The 18,679-nt window shown below is 37.9% G+C and overlaps 1 protein-coding gene across 35 annotated transcripts in view; it reads left to right on the forward strand.

The window, feature by feature from the left end:
* BAZ2B (bromodomain adjacent to zinc finger domain 2B) overlaps positions 1-18,679 on the forward strand; it is a 233,378-nt gene that overhangs the window by 125,379 nt on the left and 89,320 nt on the right. For 33 of the 35 annotated variants that reach the window (XR_015740773.1, XM_087920145.1, XM_087920148.1 and 30 more), the window contains one exon: positions 7,602-7,754. The exons of the other annotated variants lie outside the window; for them this stretch is intronic. Coding sequence is in view for 32 of the 33 variants with exons in the window: in XM_087920119.1 (XP_087776245.1) it covers positions 7,602-7,754 (153 nt within the window). In the remaining variant the exon portion in view is untranslated. The remainder of the gene's footprint in view (positions 1-7,601; positions 7,755-18,679) is intronic. 35 annotated transcript variants of the gene reach the window in all.

An 18,679-nucleotide genomic window follows, 5' to 3' on the forward strand; every position in this document is an offset into this window, starting at 1 on the left:
ATCCCCAAAGTCGGACCTGTCTGGCTGCTGCCCTGGTCTGAACAATGGGGGTCTCTGGTATCTGGGTGAAAAGGATCCCTGGTAAAAGGGTCGAAAGGATCCCCTCTGAAAGGACTGAGGGTTTCTAGGATCTGACTTCCGAAAAAGGGAAGGAAGAATTTTCTTTTTGTTACGGGTTTCAATTAGTAGCGGATCAAGGGAAGGGCCAAACAGTCTGTCTCCCACAATTGTGGATGAAGCCAGCTTGCATTTGTGCTTAAAATCGGCTTGCCAATGTTTTAACCATAGCAAGCGTCACACTGTGACATGTGAAGTAATGGCCTTGGCTGAAAACTTGACTGCATGATAAGTTGCATCGGCTGAGAATTCAGCAGCTGCAATAAGTTTAGCAATATCTTGATGCGCTCTAAGGTTAGAATTAGGGACATGTTCCTGTAAGAGGTGGAGCCATCTGAGAGACGAACGGGTGAAGAAGGAGGCGGCCGTGGCTGCTCTGATGGCCCTTGCATCAGGCTGATGGGCTCTGTGTAGGGCTAGCTCAGCCCGTTTTTCCTCCGGCTTTAATGCCTCCAGTTCATCACTGGGAATGGAGGAGGACGCTAATCCCACTATAGGTTGATCTACCTCGGGAGTATTCAATAATTTTGAGAAATAAGGGGCCAAATTGAAATGTTTCCTGTCATATCCAGTGAGGGCTGAGTACACCGCTGCAGAGGCCCACTGCTTCTGTACCAGGTTCGAAAACATGGGAGGAACTGGGATCACCTCTGCTTCAACTACTGGTTGGTTGAAAATTAGATCCTCTGGTCCCTCTTCCGAAGGAGTTGGGGTGGTAGAAGGGGTTGACTTGTTTAGGCGTGCAATATTTTTTGCCTTAAACAAGAGAGATCTGAAAAGCTGTGGGCGGAATAAGCCTGTAAAAACAGGTTGGTCAGGAACAAGACCCTGATCCTCAGACATTCCCCTTTCTAAGGGGTCTGCTTCTGATGGGCTCACTGTCCTGTATTGATCCTGATTGAATCTCTTCCATTTGATCAATTTGATCCACTTCTTCCTCCTCCTCCTCCTCCTTGGTCGGCCCTTGGAGGGGAACCTTCCCTTGTAAATGTACCTGGGTATGGTGCTGCTCCGACCTGGTCAATGACCTCAGCAATTGGGAATCATGATCGGTGATTGCTGGATATTCCCTGGTCATAACTGCATGTTGAAGCCCCGCTGCGATTCCCTGGCAGATTGCTAGCTCCATCCAGGCCTTCATCCTCTGTAAGACTATCGCCCTGACGAAGACCAGCAGCCGTCAGAGTGAATGTGGCTTTGGGAGCCCTTCTTGTGGTCGGTGTCCCAGGTACTTGGGGCTGTTGGCCTTGGGGAGCCAAGCTGCACCTGGATGAGAGGGAGAAATCTAGGGGAGGAGGAGGGTGGGAAGAGGTAGACGGACCTGGGCTGGAGGAGGGGAAGTCCTGTGAGACTTTGTGCATCTCCCGAGTGCGCTTATCTATCTGTTTTTGTAAAGCTTTATGGTGCCTGATAGCGTCCCTTTCTGAGGCTTTAGAATTCCCTTTAGCCTGCTTAGGTTTGTGTTGAGATTTGGCTTTGGCCTTCAAGGATGAGGTCTGAGAACTGCTACCATCTGCCATTTCGATTGCAATTGAAATTGCAGTATGCTTGTTATATAATGCAATACTGTGAAGGTGGTTGGCACGCCCAGGGGCCTGATCTGAGGACAGACCAGTTGCCCTGATGATGATTTTATTGCCCCCTTTCCTCTTTTTTTTTTGAATAATACTTATCTAAAATGAGTCATATCTCAGTAATAATATTTTATTGAAATTAAAATATTATACTGAAGAGAAATTTATTACTATTATTATTATTACTAATGTATATATATATGGCAATATGTATAAGAATATTAATTAAGTGGCACGATGTTACGTGCTGAGCGGACCAAACAGCCAAATTGAGAACACCTAAAGGCCCAGGTTGAAAGGGTAGAGGCCTTCAACAGCTTCCCTGCACAGGTGGACACAGGCCTAGGTGCTCGCTGTTGTGCCACTGGGTTGATTGGGCTGTGAGGGTTAAGCCAACAATTTAAATGTAAAAATAGCCTCGAATGAAGAATAAACCAAGACGAGGGTATAATGGTCCCCAGTATCTCTGAAGGGAACCTCTGCTCCGAGCAGAGCTACCTCACACAGCACGAGAAGGAATAAAGGCGCGCAGCCACGAGGTCTGGTAAGAAAAGATGGCCTCTGGCCGTTAATTTTTTTGGCGTGCTCCCCAGCAGCAAACTCCCGCGTTGTAAAGGAATAGCCTCCAATGGCTTATCCTATGAGGCTAAGCGGCGGGGAAGGGTGGAAGGTACTAAGTGTTTGAATCCTCCACTCCAAATGGCGTTCAGAGGGGGGGGGGAAGCGATACAACTCTGTTGAGAGCGAAGAGCTCACACCGCTATTCGAGTAAAAGAAATGCTGCGGCAATCGGTCGGAATGGCAGGGGTAGAAATATTGGCTGTGGGGAGGGGGCACGGAGCAGCTCCGAAGCCTCCTGCCGCTTCGGGGCACGAAATGGTGTTTCCCTGAAATGCGAGCGGTTTCTACAATGCGAGCCAACTTCGAGAAATCGGAATGGAATTAGAAAGCTAAAATATTCTAAAGACAAGCTGATTAACTTTCAAACCTGCTAGCAAAGAAAGAATTTTTTCTGTTTCGGCCAAGAAAGAATCATAAGCACTGCCTATTTCTCACGAGGCTGAGCAAAAAACTGGGGAACGCTTGGAAGGAGTATCGTGGAGGAGGAGGAGCGTTCCACAAATTAAGCCCAGCCTAAACATGCGGAGACTGAAGCACCTCCCACTACTGGATGCTCTAAAGCTCATGGGAGAAGGCAAGTTTCAGTCCTTGTCTGGATGGATGGATAGATGGATGGATAGATAGATAGATAAATCAGTCAATCAATCAATCAATTAATCTGCCCCGGATAATAGGATAGTGGGGCAAGTATTGTATTATCAAAGGTATGTTTTATCTAATAAGATTCTTTCATTTGACACAGTTGGGTGTATTTGCCAATAATGCATTAGCCGAAGGGGGAGGGGAAAATGGAATAAACACTTGTTGCTTTTCATAGGGAGAGCTGCTATATTGATACTTTTTTATTCTCTCTTGTGAACCTTTCTGGTTGCAGTCTAATTATAGTTGATCCTCACTAATGACTCTTTTAGGGATTATCTCTTACAATGTCAGCCATCTGCTGTGGTTTAGAGTAATGAACTAACTGGGTACAATTAATGCTTACTCTTAAATTTGAAAACAAAATTCTCTCAAAACACAATAGAGACTACAGACACAGGTTAGGTGGAATATCAGTATTTTAGTTGCATTGATCAACATTTAATAAGCCATAAAGTTTGGCTGTGGAGGACATTGTTTTGTGAGTTTCTCCTAAATGGGTAATTGTAAGGAATATCTGAATTCTATTTTATATGGAAAAATATTTTTCAGCCAATTGCACCTTATCTGGTACTACATGTCCTTAGTCTTCAATTAATTCCTGTTTCTGAGAAAGTTTGTTGTATCACATAGTACAAATCATCTTCTTCGCCAATCTTAAGAGTGATCTTATTGTTTAATTGTGAAAAGGTATCCCTGATACTCGAGAGCACTGCATATATATGGCAAATAAAATAATGTGATAAAATATTAATTTCAATACCTAGTTACCTGAAACGAAGTATGCAGGAGTCGTATGTATATCCCTTGGGCTACAGGCTTTTCCTACTTAATTAACATAAAATCATGTTAATATTAATTTTTGTAATAAATAATGTTAATTATATTGAGCTCTAATCAGCTGAAGTTAGTAATGTCTAGAGCTGCAATTCTGTACTAATTTAACTGGGAGTACAGTGGGGCTTACATCTAAGTAGACTGTGTGTTTTTAATCCCATTGAAACCAGTGGGAGACATCATTAATTAATGATGCAATCCTATAAAAAGTCCACCCAGAATTAAGTATCATTGAGGTCAGTGGGGATTATTTTCAGAGAAGTCATAGAATTATATCTTTGAGTCTTATTACTTTTGGCTCTGCAGCCAAACAAGACAGACAAAGACTTCAAGAGGATAATTAGAATTTCAGCAAAAACAATTGCTACCAACCTGCCTTCTATTGAGGACCTGTATATGTCAAAAAGAGGGCTGTGAAAATATCTACAGACCCCTCACATCCTGGACATAAATTGTTTCAACTTCTACCCTCAAAATGATGTTATAGAGAGTTGTACACCAGAACAACTAGACACAAGGATAGTTTCCCCCCTGAATGCAATCACTCTGCTAAACAACTAATTCCCACAACACTGTCAAACTATTTACTAAGACTGTATTAACTTTTCTTCTTCTCATCCTTCCTATTTCCTATCTCCTTGTACTTATGATTATAACCTCGTTGCTTGTATCTTTACGATTTATATTGTTTTGTTTAGTTTCCTAGTATGACTTTGATTGCTTATTTAGTATCCTATGACTATCACTAAGTGTTGTATCTTATGGTTCTTGATGAATGTATTTTTATGTACACTGAGAGCTTATGCACCGAAGACAAATTCCTTGTGTGTCCAATCACACTTGGCCAATGAAGAATTCTACCCAGAATTAAGTATCATTGAGGTCAGTGGGGATTATTTTCAGAGAAGTCATAGAATTATATCTTTGAGTCTTATTACTTTCACACAACTTGAAATAATTGCGGGTTACTAAAATGTTTGAGGGTTTTTTTTTTGTTTCATATGTACTTGTGTGCCGGTGGCAATATTTGTATGCTTTTATTTAGCTTTGGCCATCAGATATTCTGTTAAGTAAATTCTGTAAATAAATTGTAAATAAATTCAAATATTATACCTAATATTTGAAATTAGAAATACTCTACACAAGACAAAAAAAAAATAGAATAATTTCTAAAACGTTATTTTTTTTTAAAAAAAAAGCATGTTAAAATATTCAACAAAAACATAGGCCCATGTTCTTTGTGACATAAATAGAGCCATTGAAGTATCAGTGCATTACTTTAGAAAAATCTAATCCAAAATATTCACCATTGACAATAATATATATATATGCTTCCTCAGTACAATTTTTAAAATTGCAAAAAAATAATTTGAAATCTTATGATTTCAAGTTCATAAAGCAATCCAAAAATCCTTTGTTTTTCTATAAAATCATGAGCTTTACCAGGATATGCAGTATACATGATATATTAGAATCAGAATATCTCCGGATCAAAAAGGAATGAGGAGCTCTGGATCGTGAAATGGTTGTTGATTCTGTACTATTACTCCCACAAGTAGAAGTAAAGATAAAGCCAAGACAAAAACTAGGGCCTGATATGTTATAACATGTGGGAAAATGTAGGGGTATACTGTTATTTGCAATGGCAATAAAGAATTTTATTTGTAACTCTTGGTTGTTGTCCAGCAATTTTGGTGCCATAACTTAATCTAACCGTCAATCCGAGGAGAGAAGAATTTTATTTATAACTCTGTAAATAATGTGGCTTATTTAAAACTCAAAACATTATGTCCTGGAAGTTCTGTCAGCCCAATTCAGGTTGGCTGCAGCTGAGACAAAGCAAATGATTTGCTTGCTCTGCATTCAGGTGAAACAAAAATGAAAAATGTTTCAGATGTTCTGGCGATAGCCATATAGAAAACAAGCTTCTTTGCTGCAAAAATCTGGAAAACTGCTAGACAATGGCCAAGAGTTGCAAATAAAAATCTTTATTGCCATCGCAAATGCTTGTCTAAGAGCCTTAGCTCTTAGCTTTCCTTGAACTTAAAATGCCTATTTGCCCTGAAGGTATAAGGCAGGGGTGTCCAACCTTGGCAACTTTAAGACTTGTGGACTTCAACTCCCAGAATTCCTCAGCCAGCTGAAGTCCACAAGTCTTAAAGTTGCCAAGGTTGGACACCCCTGGTCTAAGGCATTCTTATTGAGCAGGCTGTAAGGAGGAAGAAGCTTATTTGTCTTTTTCATCTCTCAGACACTTTTTCATCTCTCAGACACCATAACCATTTCAATCATTTACCTCCTCCAAAGCAGACGGAATGTTCCTGTTTTTTAACTGGTTGATTATGGAAATTTCAGAATGCCATGAAGGTTAACACTCACTGCGTAGTCATCCTAAATCTCAAAGGCGTAATCAGGAACAAAGAACTTACACAGAATGCATACACAATTCAGATGATCGTTATCATAAAGCAAGTTTGGTTTAATTTAGGGGTGTCAAACTCAAGGCTCGGGGGCCAGATCTGGCCCACGGGGTACTTAGATCTATCCCACAGGGCTGCCCTCGAAATAGTGAAGAACCAGCCTGCGGTGCCTCTGCCAGTGAAAACAGAGGGCAGGCTCCTGGGCTCCATTTTCAAGGGCAGAGGGCTGCAGGAGGATCCCCCCAAGCCCACCCAGGCCACCACAGGTGCCCCTGACATGAATGATGTTGAGCTGGCCATACCCACTCTGAGCATGCCCATCTGGTTCCCTGAGGTCAAAGACAACCCTGATGCGGCCCTCAATGCAATCAAGTTTGCCACCCCTCTAGTTGTTATGGCACCAGGCTAGAAAGTGGGAGACCATGAGTTCTAGTCCCACCTTAGCTATAAAAAATGGCTGGGTGACCTTGGGCCAGTCATTCTCTCTTGAGTCCAACTCACCTCACAGGGGTGTGGGTGTGGGGGAAGATAAGGGGAGGAAGATATGTTGGATATGTTTGCTGCCTTGAGTTATTTCTAAAAATTATAAAGATGGGATTCAAATAAATTAATAAATAATCCCATCTTGGTTGGGTCAGATAGGTTGTCAGGTTTGAATTCAAATTCAAACTGTAGAATTCACTAGCGGAGCCCAACTTCTCTTGCAGTTTACTCAAAACCTTACCAGGAAAAGAACAAAGGGAACACCTTGACTCAAAAGAGCTGTCTTTGCATGTAAGATACTGCATATGTGAAGATGAAGAATGCGTTAAGTGTAGAAACTGCCTTGGCCATGACTACACCTCTATCTAACACAGAAAAATGAAAACCATTTTGAAAAACTGTGTATAATTTTCCAGATAATTTTATTGCTCTCCTTCTTCCTCTCCCTCTGCCTCTCCTTTTGTATATCTGTAGCTATCTATTTCTCTATATCTATCTCTACTGTATATCTACAGTGTATCTGTTTCTGTTTATCATCTCTCTTTCTCTCTCTCTCTCTCTCTCTCTCTCTCTCTCTCTCTCTCTCTCTCTCTCATTGTTTGGTATTATAGAAATATTTGGCAAGAAGAACCCTGTTTCAGTTGATTGCATATATTATATCAGTATATATAGTTTCAGCGAGCAAAATCCAGTCATATTTGGGAATATAGTATAAAATCCAATCATAAGATTCCCCAGTGTAAAGGGAAAATATGGAAACCTTTTGATTCTGTTGTCTTTTAAATTCATTTGTTGCCTTTTTTTTTTTTTTGCAAAATTCAGAATATCTTGGTGAAATACTTGATAATCAAACCCCTTATACATCCGTCTTAATGTGTGTGTTTTTTTAACACGTCCTTTTTCGTTTTAGATATGGAGTCTGGAGAGCGGTTAACGTCAACAGCAGCCTCTTCCACTGCAGCTTCCTCTCCTGCCTTGTCCTCAGCATCCATTGTTTCAGCAATTTCCAAAGGTGGCCTTTCTACTGGAGCCACGTCACTTAGCTCCACAATCAACGCCTGTGGTGAATATGTCATATTTGTGCTATTGTGCCATGTGGATGGCTTGTATCAAGGCATCCAGATGAATTTAGATCACAGTGAAACCTTGTTGCGTAATGCATTATTCATGCTAAATGATGTAAATTGATGCAAAATGATGACATGTGCACATTATGTCATCACACAAATGATCAAGATATGGGGGATGTTTAAAGATGGCCGCTGTAACTATGTGATGAAAGACTCCTCCCCTTACATGCAGGTTGTGGCCATCACTTTGATTGTTTTGGCCCTTCCCTCTAAAGTGAACCCTCTAATACTATGAAACGGCATAAATCACTAACAGATATGGTGGGTCTCATGTGCCATATTTAGTGTTTAGGTCCACTGAATCAAGGTTTCACTGTGTTTTAGGATTTTTCGAGGTTTGGGATCTGAATGCAATTAAAAAAAAGAAAAGAAAAGTAGTGAAGTTGTATATAGCAGAAGTGACGTTTTTGCCATTCAGTGTAACAATCCCTAAAGCTGATGCTTAGCTAGGAAAAAAAAACCTTTAAAGCAATCATACAGTTATCAGTAAAAACGGTTTCCATTCTAGAGATTTGGAACTGTAGCTTGTAGAACTTCCCAACACTGACAACACTGGGCAAGAATTTTGCAAATGAAATTCTTCGAAACATAGCCTGAAGGTAACTGAGAACACCAGGTTGAGGAAGGCTGTTGCACACCACACATGATTTGTAGATAGTTTGGATTTTGTTATATCCAAATAGGAACTGATGCCATAAGCTTCCTAAGGGTGTGAAAGTAACTAATAAGTTATTGGAGAAACAACTAGAAGCTTAAGATAATTGTAGTAGTTATCCAAAGCTGCTTTCACATCCATGGCTCAAAACATTTTGTGGTTGATTGTATCCTATTGAGTAAAGTTGTCCTGGTCCTGACAAATTCTTCTTTCTGTCCAGTTCTGTGTGTTTTGTACAATTTCATAGGCTATCCATCAAAAATATTTCTGCATAAATTATTTGAATAAGAAAAAACCTCATCTAATCATCAGTCTGAAATGCTGTACAATACTTTTGAGTATTTGGGGGCAAATGCCTGATAATTATGAAAGTATATGTGTGAGTTAGGCACTCAGAAGCAAACAGTCTGATACCAGATCTATCCAAAAGAGACAGTGACCTTCTAAGTTTTGCATTGTATGGGAAGGAAAAAATGGGACATATATTAGAAGTTTCACTATAAACAGGGCTTCATTAACTTTACTAAATCTACTTATTAGTACTTTGGTGGCTTTGCAAGTCTATCCTTGCAAATAGTTTTTTTTTTACCAAGTCAGTTGCGACAAGTCTTACCAATATGTCATCTTGATGATTTACATTATTTGCATAATGATATCATTAAGCAGTGTAATAAAATTGCAGTTAAATTAATGTAAATTTAACTGGATTGTTCAAAACTATTTTGGATTTGCCAGATTTCCCTCCAGGCAATCTAGACTGGAAACACTTATTCCAAGGAATGAGAATTGTAACCTCTGATTAATAGTGTTTAGTTGCAGGAAGGTTAAAGATTCTAGCAAATTTCCTGTTATCAAATGAGTCATGTATGTATAGGCAATTAAGTTGACAATTTCCTTATCTATTTCCTCCTGCTTTTTTGACATAGAGGGCTAGAAGCTTGTCTCCCTTGTGGATCACTCCACTCCTGTTCCTTGTTTTATAAAGTTTCCAATCAAAGTGCAAAGTGTTGAATCGTAGGATTCAACAACTTGTTTTTTGATTTCAGGAGGGTGTTCCAATGGAAATTTGGTCAATTAAATAGGAATATATTGAGGTTTCAGTGCATATGGAATCTTATTTATATTATATATTCATTAATTTGTAGTTAAACTCTTGGTCTATTTAGTTCATGACTGTTTACACTAACTGGCAGCAATTTGCCCAGGATAAAGACAAAATGTTTCCCATTTTAGTCTAGGATTGAATCTACAGTCTTTTAAATTAAAGCAGGTGGTCTACTTTTGACCTATCAACATTACTAATTACATGGTACCTACATTTTTAGTTGTTGGTAGAGATTGTGGAGAGATCTGTGACCAAAAATCTGCCACCACCCTGAGCAAGAAGATGGGAACAGCTCTTGTTACTTTGCAGAGTGAGATGGGTGGCATATATATTTAAATTTAATATAAATTTAATTAATAAATATGTATTTCATTTTTCCTATTGCCTCCAAGAGGAAAAATGTATTGTGTAATCCAGTGCAGGCTTTGGAAGCATGTTGGGTAAATTAGGATCCATAGCATCCTTATTTTGAAATAGAAATCTGAGGAGCCTAAACATTTACCTTCAGTTGAATGATTTTAATTTTTTTAGCTTTTCTTCTTCTTTTTTGACTTTGTCAGCAGCAGTTTGAGATTTCAGACAGGAGTTACTTCATGTCCCCTAGCTTGATTGTCCAAACTGCAAAAAAAAAAACAAACCCAAATAATAATAATCATCCATTGGCTTCACTCAGAGTCCAGTATGGAGTAAATTTCCTATGATTTACAATGCAAACTTCAACCATCTCAAACAAAAAAAAAGTCTCTATCTCACTTAAAATTGATTTTCTCTGGGTTTATCTGAGTTTAATAATTTCAGATCTAAATGCTTTACATTTTCTGAAATATGATTACATTTGACATTTACAGAGATCACTGCAGGATCCTATGTTTGTAGATATGGCTCATTGTATAAAATCAAAACTTTGGTATTTATGAACCTTCAGTGAATTACAGATGTTGTTAACCTATTTTGTGTCATATATCTTTTCATTAATTAAATAAAAGTTGTAAAATAATTGATTTGGTCCATGGATAACATCCAGAGCAGCAGGAGGTGAGACATTTGAGCCGGTATGATAGAAAGATAATCTTAGATAAGTTATTCATACTGAAGATTTGTTTCTGCATTAACATAGTAATTTTGATACGTATAGTTTAGATGATAATTATTTGGATCAGGAAATTAAAAACACAACAAAATAAAGGTCCTTTTATATCCAGCTACACTCCCAAAACTCAGACCTTTTTTGAACTGCCACCTAAAGATGCTTAGAAGAACTATTCAAAGGAGATTCACAGTATTAAAAATTATTCAGATAATGTTGAATAATTTTTCTCCTTCTTTAAGGATAACAGGAATTACATGCCTATCCCGTATAGTCTGGATTCCTCTTCAAATCCAAACTGTTGAACAGCCCTATTGCTTATTGCTGCTGTATCCAGTTTGACACTTCTGGTCTAGCTGATATGTAAGGGAGAACAAAAAGACAATCAAATGGCACTGTATCCACATTCTTCCTGTAAAATAGTTGTTTTTTTCATGTGAAAAAACCAAAACAATAAAAATATGCCAAAACAATAAAAATATGGAGGATCTCCGCATGGTCAGAAACTATGGAAGAGGGTTATAAGGTGCCACAGCACCTTGGAGTCGGGGAAGAATGAGACAGGAAGTGGAAATTCTACTAATGGGAAACTGGCACAAAAATATTTGTCACATTCCTTTGGGAATTCCCTGAGAGCAACCACTGAGGTTGAGTTAATTAGCTGAACTTGCAAAGACCTATGAAAGCCTCATAGCATGGTGGAAATCTTAGATCAGTAGCTCTATGTGGAATGAATCTCAGATGAATCTTTAATTATCAAGCACTTTTCTGTCCCAGATGAAGACTGAGAGTTGGGCAAAGAAAACTCCAAAGTGCTTCCTCTCATACCTGCTTTTCCTTTAGCCCAAATGGGTTTCTGCCTAACAACATATATTTTAAATAAAGGAACAGTCCATCGCTGGCTAAAGATTAAAGGAATAAGTTACAGAATAGTAATAGAATAGAATTCTTTATTGGCCAAGTGTGATTGGACACACAAGGAATTTGTCTTGGTGTAAATGCTCTCAGTATACATAAAGAAAAGGTACATTCGTTAAGAATCAAGAATGCTTTTTACTTTATTTAGAATGCTCTTTACTTTATACGGAATATTTCTCACTAGGCACTGAGAACGATATTAACGTGACAGCAGTCTACACTTTTCGATAATTAGGAAAAAAAAGCTCAGGAATAATGGCAGTTTCATCTTGTTTTTTTGTTTCTTTACTCATGTGGGATGTTGAATCAGGCATAACACATCCACAGGGTGCTCTTCACTTTCCCCACCCCACACTCCATTTATTATTCTGCTCCATGCCATCACCATAAAAGCTAGTCAAGGTAATATAATCTCCATGCAGTCTGCTATCATGTAGTTTGGACAGAACTACTCTCTTGCTCTCTGGGTGTATGAAAGAGAATCAAATGGATAAGTATTTGTCCACTGTATTTAATTGCTTAAAATGCTTATGTGTGTTGGTCTAACAAGTTTGGGGTGTGTCCGATGAAAGCTCCTGATGGCCTCTAATATTACAATGCCTTCGCTTTATTGATTGCACCCTAATAAGGAACACATATGAAGCTGCTTTTCATCCTGCAGTTTTCAAGCAAACTCTAGTAAACATTACATTTATCAGATATTCTAGAATGAAGAAGAAATATAATTGCATCTTTTTAGCCCTAGTTTCGTGTGATATTTGATAAGATAAACATGTGATAATTTTGTAATTTACTAGCCTGGATCTTGTGAAGAGAAAAAAAAATCTTTATATAATTGAGCATTTATCTTTTACAGTTTTAGCAGTTATTGTTTCTAGTGCTACACTGTTAAAAACACCTTCATCTCAGCTTGCAGTTAGAGGCTCAGGTTTCAACCAATGCAATATAATTATTTTCTTTGCAGTAATCAATAGTCTATTAAGCAGGCTTGTAATAAACTTCAGTCTTTCAGCCATACAAATCCCAAGACAGAGACTTGGTCCAGACTGAAACTCTAGATGTTGTGCGAGAAAGATTGTGTACAGATCAGCTGTTATTTGTGGTTACTCTGCTATAACTATATAATATGACTTTGGAAAAATACTTTTCCAAATGCATGTAATTTGAGTATGGTAATGACATTATACATACATTTTCTGCAGTTTTTTTTCCTCATTATGACTTTGAATCACAAGCCACTTATTCCTTTGCAGTCTGAATGTTCCCATATATTTCAATGGACTTCCCTGAGGGATGATTCAAAGGTTATGCTATTAGCAATTATGACAGAGATGCCTGTGAAACCCTACTAGAACTGTACTCTCCAAAGTGCTAACATAGGAATCTGCTCAAGCTACATGCTGAAATTAACTCTTAAAACAACTCTGTGCTAATTAGCATCTGGGTCTCAAATATAAATAATAACATCTTTATGTCTGTTTCTAATAAAAAATATATGCCATTCTGCTTAGTGGTCTAGAAATAATCTGCATTTCAGAGTGGAGGAGGAAGAGGAAGAGCAGGAGGAGAGGGGGGGGAGGAGGAGAAGATAATATATATTTCCAGCAAAGGAAGGAGCCCATTCTTAAGAATAATTGGCAATCTGCAGGCCCGGTTTTTGTGTTCTTCAGCCCCTTTCCAGGAGCAAACTGCTTATCTCTGATTTCTGTCATTCTTTATTTAAAGATGGCTTCTTTCAAGATGTGCATGGGTGGTTGTATGATCCATCCTGGTTTTCAATCCTGATTTTTCAAAGCAGGCACCAATTATAATTAAATTATAGTGGCCGATCATGAAGTTTCTGTACACACCCAGGTTTTTTAAGCAACTTACCTATAATCATTGAGCATCATGGATCAGGTAGCTCTTCTAAAATATGAGACATGTAGCATCCAGATATGTAGCTTCAATTGTTAAAATTATGGATGATTTAATTATGAAGTGAAGGAAGCAATACTTGTGTAAGCCAATGGTGGGAGAGACAGACAAATACATAGTCAAAATATTTGTCTTTATACAATGTTTTTTAGAAAAGAGGGGGGTGGAAATCCTATTAGACTAGAGACTTATGTATTTGTCAAGCTTCTCTCATAAATGACAGACACACATTCTATATGGAGAGAAGAGATTTTGGAGAGGACAGAATAAGATTGTAATATATCACAAATAGGTTGGACAAAACATATTTTTTCCTTTAGTCAGGAACGTTGGAAAGCAGTTTTCATATGTAATGGGCAAAGATGAAGGAGGAGAGCAAAAAAAAGAAAGCAATCTGTAATTCAAAACCCAGCAGATTTGAAGGCATTACGATTAAAATAGCAAGATTCTTTTAGCCTCCACTATCACCTGCGTTCACCTATTCATGATTTGGGGAATAAAGTTTTAAGAGATAGGTATACATATCATTCAGCATTGGTACCAGAGGTGGTATTCAGCAGGTTCTGACCAGTTCTGAAGAACCGGTAGTGGAAATTTTGAGTAGTTCGGAAAACTGGCAAATACCACTTCTGACTGGAGATTTTACAGTATCCTTCCCCCACCACGCCCACCAAGCCACTCCCACTGAACCGGTAGTAAAAATATTTGAATCCCACCACAGATTGGTACCAGTAAGAAGAGAACTATGTTGTCATAGCTTTGGAATTATATAACACCCACATTCATACTGTATCTATGTCTCTTATTTCCAATAGTATATACATCGTGGTTTATGTTTTTTTTAATGATTTGGCAGCGATTTTGATGCAAACTCTTTTTATTTGTAACCTTCAAATTACGAGAAATGTTAATTAAAACAGGAGACCTTTACTTAGCTGTTAGTTGCTCCTGATGATTAGGCACTCTTCTCAGTTTTAGCACAGGAGATACACTTGCCTGTACTGTGAATTTACACATCTGATCTTTGAAAGACATGTTGCAACAAGCTGCTCAGAGATTTCTGCATTTAGGTAAAACTGCATAGAGTACAGAGGTGTCAATGTTGTGGCTACATTCAGATAATGATTTAAATCATAGAAGTAGAGCTTTTACTCATATGTATAGTAAAGGATATTGCATTAGCTTCATTTTAAAATCACCCCACCTTACCCGTCATATTAGTGTCTTTTATCTCCTGTGTCTTAAACAGATAAGTAGTTGAGGTGGGGTGGGTATCTAGCCGGTCATTTTTGTGCCTCTGTTGCTTTTTAAAGGATTTTGTTCACCATCTTTTTTACATTTAAGGCATTAGTTAAGTATTTATCCTTTTTAGTTCTTTTGAAAAAGCTTATTACAGTGCAGCACAAAATTCATTAATATTAATAAAGGCATTTGCCTTTATCATTCCTTGTTACTAAGACACCAGCCCTGTCGAAATGGATGCTGGCCTTTTGGGTAATACTTTCAATCATTTATCTACGTACTGGCTAGTAGAATTTCAAAAGCTTTGCTGAAAAATATTCAGCCTATTATAATATAAGTCAAGAGTCTTAAGCAATGTAGTTTTGTATTAAATTTCATTATGCAAAATAAGCATGCAGAAAGCTGGCACTTTTTAACGGGAACAAAAAACAAAAGGAAAAAATGAAAGGAAATACAAATATTCATCTCTAGCCAGAATATTAATGTATTAAGAAACAAAAAGATAATGAGTTGGCAGAAAGGAAGAAATCTGTTTAATTCACTTTGAGGATAAGCTACAATCTCATTCTTTTTTTAACATACTAGTTTTGTTTATAAAATATGTATTTGAAAATTACTATTTCTAATTTCCAAAGCATATTTGAATCTTTTCCTTATATTCCATAAAAGTATTTTCAGAAGCTTGGGATGTTTTCATGTTCCATACTTATTTTTATGAAACCTTGCAAATGAAACAAAATAATGTTCAATATTCTGACATGGGGCATCTGAAATTTAATGATAATGCCTATTAACATTGTCTTGGTGCTATGACCTATCTTTCATTGTATTGTGAACATAAAACTGAAATGTTTTCTTATGTAGGTTTTTGAGTTAAATTACTGCATTAATTGGCCTGCTGAATTTATATTAAATATTCCTAAGAATACGGTATCTACTGGTGTACTTGATATTGAATGGGCACTAGCTTACAAAAGATACTATTTCCATAGAAAATGGCAGACTTTAATAAATTAATAACTCTACAGCAACCTTGTCATATGAATGCCTCAACAGATATGCATGCTATCACTATGGAATATGAATTTCCATGGCAAAGAGCTTTAAAAAGTGTGATTTTGAACAATAGGTGAATTTTGGGAAGAAGGCACTGCCCAAGCACGTCTTAACAGAGTTGGAAAGGATCCTGAGGTCTTCTAGTCCAATTCCGTGATCAAACAAGAAACCTTGTACCATTTCAGACAAATAGTTGTTCAATCTCTTCTTAAAAATTTCCAGTGTTGGAGCACCCACAACTTCTGAAGGCAAACCATTCCACTGGTTAATTGTTCTGTCAGGAAATTTCTTCTTAGTTGTAGGTTGGTTCTCTCCTTGATTAGTTTCCATTCATTGCTTCTTGGACAATGGTAGTGTTGGGTTAAAATACCATGATATCAAGAGGCATCTTTGCATTTTAAGTAAACAGGGAGAAGTCTGTTAAACATGGCTCTGTGTGGCAAGTGGCGTTTAATTCTTCTACTTTGAGAGAAAACCCTTCAAGATAGAGCAGGCTTCACTAAAAGTACAAGAACTCTTTTTATTGAGTCAGGCTGTAGTAGTCTTGAATCTTGAAAGCCTCCTAGGGTTTGTTCTTTCTTCTCTTTTATATCAAAGAGAGGAAAGGAGGGCAATTTTAAGTCTCTCATTCTTGTTTTCTCTGGCTGGGTTTATGTTTTGCTGTGGTGGTTGCGTATTTTCTCGAAGTTAGCATTTTTTTTAACAAGCAGCAATATAACTAAGTCGCTGTTACAGTGTTTATATGGGAGGTTGGTTTGATCTATGTTTTGCTTTTTTCTGTTTCAGTAGATACTCAAGGTATATCTAGCAAAATTGAACGAAACCGTTAATAAGAACAGAATATTTATAATAAAAAACCAGAGAGATTAAAATTAACACCAAACTCCCCTCTCCCTAATGGTAAAAACCTGGATCTCTGACTGGAGGTAGGATATCTTTAAAAGGGCCTCTCTTGCAGATCTTAAAAGAATATTATAGTGAGACAGATGGCCCCATACGCAAATCTTTAGTAATTTGGGGATTTAAAGATCAGTATCAAAACTGAAATTGTGTCCAGTAAGAAATAGATAGCTTTTTAATGCATATGCGTTACTGCAATTTTCTTGAAAAGTTTCTTCCTGTAAGCAGTTGCTCACATTTTTAATCTATAAAAAGGTATGTGTGTATTTGCATAGTCTATGTAGGAAGTGTTTGAAAAAAAACCCCTCATAACAAAATATGACTCTTGTGGTCTAGAGCAATGTTAGTAGAGTATAACAACTATAAGAACAAAGCAGGGATATTTACCAGGCTTCTCAGGATAATCGTATTAGGCCAGTAGAGTGTATCAATATCTATGGCTGTGGCTATGTATTGTAGGTTGTACAGGTAATCCTCGACTTATGACCACAATTGATCCCAAAATTTGTGTTGCTAAGTGAGACATTTGTTAAGTGAATTCTTCCCCAATTTACAATCTTCCTTGCCACAGGTGTTAAGCTAGGAACATGGTTGTTAAGTTAAGTGAATTCCCCACTGACTTTGCTTGTCAGAAGGTCACAAAGGAGAATCAGAATGATCCAAAGGACACTGCAACCATCATAAATATGAGTCAGTTGCCAAGCACCTGAATGTGACCATGGGGATGCTGCGACGGTCGGTCATAAATGTGAAAAATGGTCATAGGTCATTTTTTTCAGTGCCGTTGTAACTTTGAATGGTCACAAAATGAATCGCTGTAAGTCGAGGACTACCTTATAGTAGCTAACGACAATACCATATTGTTTTGTTATTTAACATATTTATATTCTTCCTTTTCTTAACCCGCCTCAATGCCTGCCTCTCCATGTGTTTTTTTTTTCTCACCAACCCTGTAAAACAGCTTAGGCTAGCTGTGAGCTTCCTGGATGAACAAGGTTTGCAACTCTGTTCTCCCTTTTCTATTCTGACTCGCTCTTTAACATACCAGAGGACCTATTTAGTGTGTTAAATCCCGCTGCCTGTCTCCTGGAGATAATTCTTACCCAAGGGATCAGGCATTTACCTGTTTGCCAGCCCTGATTAATTTAAAAACAGTATAATTGAGGGGGAAATGCCAAGTGCATGGCTACTTTGTTGTTTCTAGAATGAGTAAACTTTGCTGTTCTTTGTTCTTCCTTCTCCTGTCCTCTGGTTTATATTCCTTTGCTCTTAGTATGTACAGTATGTAATGCCTGGACACCACATGTTGCTGTTCTTGGGACAGCTTCCAAACATTCCCTGTGCTCTGCTGCTGTGTGATGCATTTTATTATTATGACTATTGTTATGATTATTATCAGTAGGTTTTTGGCTTGGGAGTCACTCCTGAGGATTAAGGCAGTTGCTGAAGCTTGGAGTACTGTAAAAAAATTAATTAGGGTTAGTTGAGCTCTGTGGGTCTACTGACAAACATTAACTATCCTAAAGGAAAAGTCCAAGAGAAAAGTGGAAGTCCCCTGTTCAGCCTAGGACAAGAGCTGGCAACTTGCAAAGTTCATCTTCACCACTACAGATAGTCCTCGACTTGCAACCATTCCTTTAGTGGCCATTTGAAGTTACAATGGCACTGAAAAAAGTGACTTATGGCTGTTTTTCACACACACGACCATTGCAAGCATTCCCTTGTCATGTGATCAAATTTCATGATTCATATTTATGATGGTTGCAGTGTTCTGGGGTCATGTGATCAACTTTTGTGATCTTACTGACAAGCAAAATCAATGGGGAAGCCAGATTCTCTGAACCACCTTGTTACTAACTTAATGACTGCGATGATTCGCTTAACAACTGTGGCAAGAAAGGGGACAAAACTCCCTTAACAACTGTCACTGAGCACATTAGAAATTTTGGGCTCAGTTGTCATAAATCGAGGACTACCT

This window comes from Pseudonaja textilis, chromosome 1 (genome assembly GCF_049901715.1).
Source record: "Pseudonaja textilis isolate UNSWEBS1 chromosome 1, rPseTex1.2, whole genome shotgun sequence".
NCBI classification, from domain to species: domain Eukaryota; kingdom Metazoa; phylum Chordata; class Lepidosauria; order Squamata; family Elapidae; genus Pseudonaja; species Pseudonaja textilis.